At 40.2% G+C, this 7,810-nt stretch overlaps 1 protein-coding gene across 1 annotated transcript; it reads right to left on the reverse strand.

The window, feature by feature from the left end:
* Window positions 1-1,659: 1,659 nt before the first annotated feature.
* vsnl1b (visinin-like 1b) lies at window positions 1,660-6,368 on the reverse strand. Its single transcript, XM_042437206.1, has 4 exons — window positions 5,358-6,368; window positions 4,939-5,105; window positions 4,507-4,722; window positions 1,660-3,545 (listed from the first exon to the last, which is right to left on the reverse strand). The coding sequence occupies exons 2-4, from the start codon at window positions 5,098-5,100 to the stop codon at window positions 3,348-3,350; spliced, it is 576 nt and encodes a 191-aa protein (XP_042293140.1). The 5' UTR covers window positions 5,101-5,105; window positions 5,358-6,368; the 3' UTR covers window positions 1,660-3,347.
* Between the last annotated feature and the right edge of the window lie 1,442 nt (window positions 6,369-7,810).

A 7,810-nucleotide genomic window follows, 5' to 3' on the forward strand; every position in this document is an offset into this window, starting at 1 on the left:
TCAATCAACATTTCATTAGTTTTTTCACTCTGAAGGGTGAACTGAAACCTCTTTGGTCTGTTTTGGGTGTCTAAAGAGGAAGCAAAACCTCAAGGAGCTGCTAACTAGACTGATTCTTGCTATTTATATTCAGAATATTTATTGATAGTGGGAAAGTAAACATGTTGTGCACCTAAATACCTGAAGTCTTGGTCGGTTTTGACCTGATTTACAACTAAATTGTACTGATTTCCATCATTATCAGAGTCTTCTGGCATGATAATAATAAGGAGGTCACAGATTTGATTCCTGCTACAGAAACAGCACCCTTCACATAGAAAACCAATCTCTACAAGGTCATATAACTGATTTTGAGTTCCCAGATAAATATAACTAGTGATGGTGAACAGTGCAGATGTTAAAAACAACACAGAAGATAGAGGTTTGTACACTGTACAACTTTAAACTCTTGTTAAAATGTGTTGATATCTGGTCAATGTCTGGTGTGTTATTATAAGTTTTATGTGTTTTTACAAAATAGTGTACACAAAATGATTCACAAGAGTTATTCTCAGTGTTTTTATGTCAGTTTTATAGTTGTAATGTACCAAATTATTGCCAAGATTATGTAGTAATTTTATCTTGATGCTTGCAGTTGATAATACAAATGGTTATGAATGGTTTTATATTTTAATCGTTTACTTTTTCTCACCAGTGTTTACCTCAGGAGTCTGGTCCCACAGAGGAAGACTTTCACTCTGTGAGACCAGGACTCTATTCAGCCTGACAGTGTTCATATTTTTTTTTTTTTTTTTTTTACAACTGGTGGTTTCGTCTGTTAAATTTGCTCCTTGAGAAACTGATTATAGTTGATCATATTTGGGCTCTGTGGCATAAATGTGTATCATCCAGCAGCTGTTAGCTGAATATGAAGAATTGTTACCATTGTTGCAATAAACTGTGTTGTGTTTTTCATGCATCCTGGACTATTCATTCATCCACCCAGATCAACACATACATTCAACAAAGTGCTTAAAGGATAAGTTCACTTTTTTTTATCTTTAAACAACATTCAGGTGCCCATTGATCGTTGACAGCAGGTTTTGTTTGCTGTAATTATTCCTCCTGTTCATAGTAGACATTAAAAGATCCTTTCCTAATGTACTTTCAATGTAAATGATGGGGTGAAATCCACAGTTCTTATTATGTGCAAAAATATATTCAAAAGTTTATCTAAAGTTAAAATGAGGCCCCAGAAGTCTGAGTTAGTCAAATAAAGTGGATATTTTCCAAAGTTTCAGCTTTTTTAGTGTAAAATTCCCTGTTTGTGTTTCCCTGTTAAGCAGCAGTAGAACAATAGTGACAAAAAGAGGGAATTTTACACTACAATAACTGTAACTTTGGAACATTTGGATATATTTTTGTACAGAACGAGGACTGTGGATTTTGTCCCTCATGGCTTACATTGAAAGCGCATTAGGAGGTCTTTTAATGTCCACTATGAAAAGGAGTAATTATAGCGAGCAAAACCTCCTTTAATGTTGATATGAGCATCTGACTATTGTTTTAAGAAAGCGTTGGAAAAATTGTGAACTTGTCCTTTAAGCCTGCATCATCCGTCATTATAAACCAGTTTCCATTAACTGCACCTGCTAGACTGTGTCTTTTTAAAAAGCCTGTTGATGGTTTATTCATTTTAATCACTACAGAATTAATTTTGGGTGCAACACATGCCACATGTATAAAAGAATACAGTCACTTGTATTATGATTTTTCATATTTGATATAAACATTTACTAGACAAAGAATCCGACATGGTGACTGGACTGAAATGTATAAATAATACAGACATAATAATGTGTGGGTTGGTTTCAGTTATGCTATAGACAGAACAGTGAAAAGCTTCTGCAACCTCCACTCCTGTAAGTGGACTACAAGCAGACACTCAGTCCATGCTTGCATAGCCTAAAAATAGGGGAAGCAAAACTGTTGAAAGAGAATTTCCGCAAATCGTTTTAACCTACATCACCAGCAAGTCGCCGACTCACACTGAAACGCTCTTTCAAAAGCTTTATCAAGCACCTCTCTGGAGGGTCCTGCAATATTAATGATTGCTGCAAACGGAATAGATAAGAAGATGAGACCTTTCAATAAAAAGTTTCTCCTTACAAAAAAGTTTTATAAGTAGGAATGCAGTGTATCCAGTAAACATATATGAGGCTTTTTTCCCCCTTTTTTTTCTGCTGCTTTGGAAGTGGAGCCCCTCTCACAAGGTCCCCGGCCTAGAGAGTGAGCTCCCAGCATCAAAGGTCAAAAGCCAAGAATGTACTCATTTTGCAGTGCTCTTCATTTCTGTAAACATGTTGATATGTACTGTGTGAAGTTGTTTAAGTCTAAATCAACTAAGCAGCCTGAAAAATGCAGCCAATCTTGTATCGTTGTGGGGAATAATGCACGAGTACTGTGCCAACAGCTGGGATTTTGGCTTTTCCTCTAGATTAAGCGGCAGCAGTACAACAGAATCATGCGGGAATGGTGCTCTATAAACGTATTTCTGCTCATCCCAGAAGCAAAATATAATACGATGTTTATGTGAAAGCTCTTTCTTGGAGATTAGCCCACAATTGCAACCCAAAAATCCTTCAAAAACTCAAGTGTCACACATACACGTGTTATCAATGGAGGGAAGCATGCTCCCACATTACTGGAGGTGAACTAATGGTCTGATGAGTCACATACTGTACATCCCATGCAACAATACTAAATGAATTTCGCAGGGTTTCTCTTTTATAACCACCTAGAGATGCAAAGGGTTAAGGATTATATTTTTTTTTTGACACATAATATATGCATGCAAAGAACCTACTCTTCTTGGTTCCATCATGTGAAAACATCTGGAACAGACAGGAGCCTCTCTATTCTCCAAGAGCTCTACAAGTCTGGATAGTAGAGACAGTTACAATTATCATAGGAATTATTGTTTTGTTACTATTATGTAAAGCGTACAGTAGTTGCAGCAGTGAACACTGGGGATCCTAAATACTGCAGGAACATAATTTAACGCAGTGCTCCACTGATATACAAGCTAGGGTTGAATGAGAATGTATAGGGTTACTGTGCACAAATCACACTGGCATGTTTTGAAATAGAAATGTATGATATCTTATAGCTATATTCAAAATTATTCAGCATTTGACATTCTCATGCATACAACCACAAGAAGCGAGTCCATTGAAAAATAGTCCAAGCATTGTTTGTTTGTTTTTTTTTCCTGTGGAAATGGCAGAGAACCTAATGAGACATTAAAACGTGTGCTGCTGTCCAGAGTGTGTGGATACAGACGGGGAGAGGAGCGAGCAGTGACTGGCTCACTTCTGCATGTCACACTGCAACAGGAGCACGATGGACGGGTCGCTCTTCGCCGCCTCTTTGAACTCTTCCAACGAGATCTGGTCGTCGTTGTTCTTATCCATTTTGCTGAAGATCTTGTCCACCCTCTGCTCTGGTGTCAAACCGTCCTCGTTCATCTTCATCATGATCACAGTGCCCACCATTTTGTAGATAGCCTGCAGGGTTAGAGGCGCAGGGAGCAATTAGCAGAGCACTGTGGTTTATTGTGTTATTCATAGAGGCCTACCTGTATAAGTCTGTTCATAAAGATGTAGATCAGTGATTTCCAATGAAGGGTACATCTACAGTTGACAGAGGGAAATGAGGAAAGCAGCTAAACTCAACTAAAACTAAACTGAAAAATAGAAATTAAGCAGCCAAATAGGATTAAAAAATTGGAAATGAGATGTTAATCTTTAGTAAATTTACTATAATCACTAAGCTGCCCTTCAACCTGTCAGTTGTAACACATTAACATGTTGCAATTGAGAATTAGAGAAAACTAGTGAGCAAATGAGCAGTGAATTGAAATAGACAGCTCAAAGTAATAGTTAAATGGTTGAAACAGATTATTAAGATTAAAGGAAAAACACTTGAAACAGGTGTAGTTAAAAGTAAAGGATAAAGGGTGGAAATGTCCAGCTTTGAGACTGTCAAAGTGATAGTAGTATGAATGCAAACTCGAACAAAGCAACCTAAACCTTAAAATAATTGTAATAATAACCACATTTATGGAATTAAAAGTGTCCAACATCCAGTTTATAATCCAGTATATTTGGAACATGACGGTGCAGATGAAGGCGTATTGGGCTGTGGAGGTTACGTCAGATGAAAAACAGTGGGAATCAGTGATGTAAACGCTTTGAAATAAAACACACACCATATTTATCACTACAGGAATTGTCAATACGCTCCAGTAACACTGAGACATATCCGATTTACTGCTGATTGTGTTTCCAAAAATGGCATAAAGTAATCCAATACAACTGCAGTTTTTGTCATTATGAAACCGCCTCTGTACTCAAGGCTTTGCAGGTGTGCAGGAGACTGATAACAACAACAAAAAAACCAAAAAAAAAAACACAGAGCTGGTCCCCCTGATGAGCGAGGGCTTATAATGACTGGATAATCCCTTACCTCGATTATCTCCAGCATCTCCACTCTGGTGATTTTGCCGTCACCATCCAGGTCATACATGTTGAAGGCCCAGTTGAGTTTCTGCTCAAAGCTGCCGCGAGATGTGATGGACAGAGCGCAGATGAACTCTCGGAAATCGATGGTCCCGTCTCCGTTTTTGTCAAAGGTTCTGAAGGCGTGTTGTGCAAATTTTGATGCATCGCCATATGGAAAGAACTGTAAATGTAAGGAGAGGAGGAGGGGTGGGGGGAGAGAGAGGAGAGATGTGCTCGTTACCGTTTAATAATTCAACCTGGGCTTTAAAGATGCTATGCTCTTGTTGTGACAGCATGATGGGAAATAGCTATGCATCATTTCTAAGAGATGTGGAAGAAGCAGAGGATGAAGCAGAGGATGAAGCAGAGGATGAAGCAGCAGGGTTCACACACACACCTTGACATAAAGCTGCTGGAACTCATCCAGATTCAGCCTGCCACTGGGGCAGTCCTTCAGGAAGCCTTTGTACCACTGCTTCAGCTCGTGTTCGTTAAACTCTGTGTTCTTCACCAGATCCTCCATCACCTCGGGAGTCAGCTTGCTGTTCTGCTTTCCCATGGTTCCTGTGGTGCAAGAACACGTGAATAATGCATTTATCCATGCTTGGGCGATGGCAGTATGAAAATCTGTAGCACAGCATAGAAAACTATCTTTTATGTTTGCACTTCGAACATGACTACAGACAGTAAATATGTGTGTTTTCTTTATATTTTTAATTTTTTTTTTGGAAGGAAGCAAATATTTCCCTGATGCTCATGTTCTATTTCTGTCTGTTCAGCCTGTTTGTGCCAGTCTGTAGCCCTAGTAGCACTGACCTGGATCATCACTGTCAGATCAGATCCAGTTCATCAAATGTTCGATCGCTGCTATCAAGTTTCCACTGCGAACACTGTCCTATAACCCCGACAATGACAACAAAGCCACTGCTCGGTTGTACGAGAGGCACTGCTGCAGCAAATCCAGAGACAGGAGCGAGGGCAACATGCAGCACACAGTAGGCCTGCTATATAATCTGGATCATTGGGGTATAGAGCGCATAATTGAGCGTATATAATCTAGTGTTTAAGCCAGCTGTGTGCAATAAGAAATCCACAGCCTGGATTAGTTTGTTATCCACACTGAAGGCCTTCAGTAGCATCATGACAACTTGAGCATCCACGTCAGAAGCCCCAGATTCATTAATTATTGACTCATGATGTGGCAGATGACATAAAGTGCCACAGAATGCGTAAATTCTCAATCCATAATTTAACAAATGAGACAGCAGAATATTATTTGCATATCTGAATACTGTGTGGGAATGTCCACCACTTTGGGACCAACATATGGTCCTCTTCTCTGCTGCAGCAGCAGCAGCAGCAGCAGCATGACAGCGGGCTGGACAGCTCCACCACAGAGAGCACTGCATTGGCTCAGGCCTTCCTCAACAAACAGCACAAATGTGTGTTGCAGGGCAAAAAAAAAAAAAAAATCAGTGCAAACCACAGCCTTTAATGTCCACCACCTGCGCGTCATGAAACCCATCCTGACGAGCGCGATGGGTAAATCATGAGAGCAGATCTTAGGTTTCATAAGCTACACTGAATGACCTTGAGGAGAAACCCCCTTTTTGCAGGAAGATGACAAAAAAAAGAAAACTGTTTCACGGAGCCTTGAGCTGAGAAAAAACGGCTCGACATCACGCAACTGCGGCGTTAAAGAGAAATAATCTACCATATATCTCACAGGCCGCAGGTATGAATGACTTGTTCTGCCCAAACTGAGGCTAAACAGATGCTGTTTTATTTCACGCTTTGGGCAATGACATCTGAGTTAATGCTATTAAAGCTAACCGCCTCCTGTGAGAGCAGAGACGCTGCTGCATTCCGATGGAAACGACGCAGTGAGAGTATTTTCAGATTAGATCCCACCATCCTGCCGCTATAATGACATATTTCCGTGCGCATCGGCCCGAAAAATATGTCAAAATCTCATAATCAAAAAAGACCTATTTTTAAACAGACAGCTCCCTCGGTGCCACCGCAGAGCCAGTGTTAGACGCGGATAAAAAAAAAAAGCCAATTAATTGCGCAAATCTTTGGTGACATTTTGCCAAATTCGTCCAGTGATTCCTCGCTGTTTTATATCTGCTTTTTCTGGTTGTTTCCAGGCAAAACGCAGAGGCTTTATTTTAAGGGATGCGCAGGTGCCAGTGTGCCAGCCCCTCTCCTCCTCGATCCCATTCATTCACACGGAAGGAAAATAATGAAAAATAATGCGTGACACATTAACATAAACCATTCACCTTTATAATCCGAACATAAGGTATGACATGTACATATGCAGGAATCACTTCTTACCTTATTACAGCCTCTCTCTTTTTTTTTTTTTTTTTTTTTTTTTGGTGTTTCTTTATCGGAATAAATCTGCTCTGGCTTCTGCAAAGTACAGAAAACCCTCCTTCCGATGGAAACGTTTGCCCAAAAAAAGGGGGATTATTCTCAACACTGTTCGCCTCCTTAAAAAACACACCCGCTAATGAAATATCTGGATTTTTTTTCCCCGACGTTATTCCAGATGAGGCGCAGCAGGGACCGATCCCACGCCAGTCTTTGGTTATGCGACTACAGGAGCGCGGCGTCACCCGTGCGCATCACAGCCTGATCATAAGTTCACTGCCGCTCCGCTCCGTTTGGGTTTAGCTGGATGCTGTCGCGTTATGAGCGGATCCTTCATCGTGATGAGGATGGCCACCGTGAGGTTTCATCATCAGGAAATAAACATTTTAGGGGGTTCTGGTTTCTGTAAAACACAAAGATTGTGAGCTGCTTTCATTAATTATGATCAAATAATTCACTGACAGCAATCAGGAATTTATAGTAGGGTGAAATATTTTAGTTTATATTTATTGAATGCGGATTTAAGAAGCATAAATTGGAAAAAACCATGACTGGATAACCAACGAGGGGTCCCTAAAGTCCCCTGGTTGGTTATCTAGGGGCCCCTAAAGGCTCCTGGTTCATTGTGGGCAGGGCCACAGCCAGGATTTTAGTGATGCTGAGGTCATGAGTTCAAGTTATCCCCCTCAAATGACCTCCTCGGAAGACCTAAAATAAAATAAAGTCTGTAAATATTTTCTAGTTATTTAAGTGTTTCATATTAAGTTCTGTGTGAAGATGATCCATCGTCCAGGTCATGGTGCTGCACGTCTACTGTAGAAGATAAAAGGCAGCTGGACTTGCTTTATGTTCTTGTCATCCTAAAGGCTTCTTCAGGCAATCTGTGAGTT

This window comes from Thunnus maccoyii, chromosome 16 (assembly GCF_910596095.1).
Source record: "Thunnus maccoyii chromosome 16, fThuMac1.1, whole genome shotgun sequence".
Lineage (NCBI taxonomy): Eukaryota > Metazoa > Chordata > Actinopteri > Scombriformes > Scombridae > Thunnus > Thunnus maccoyii.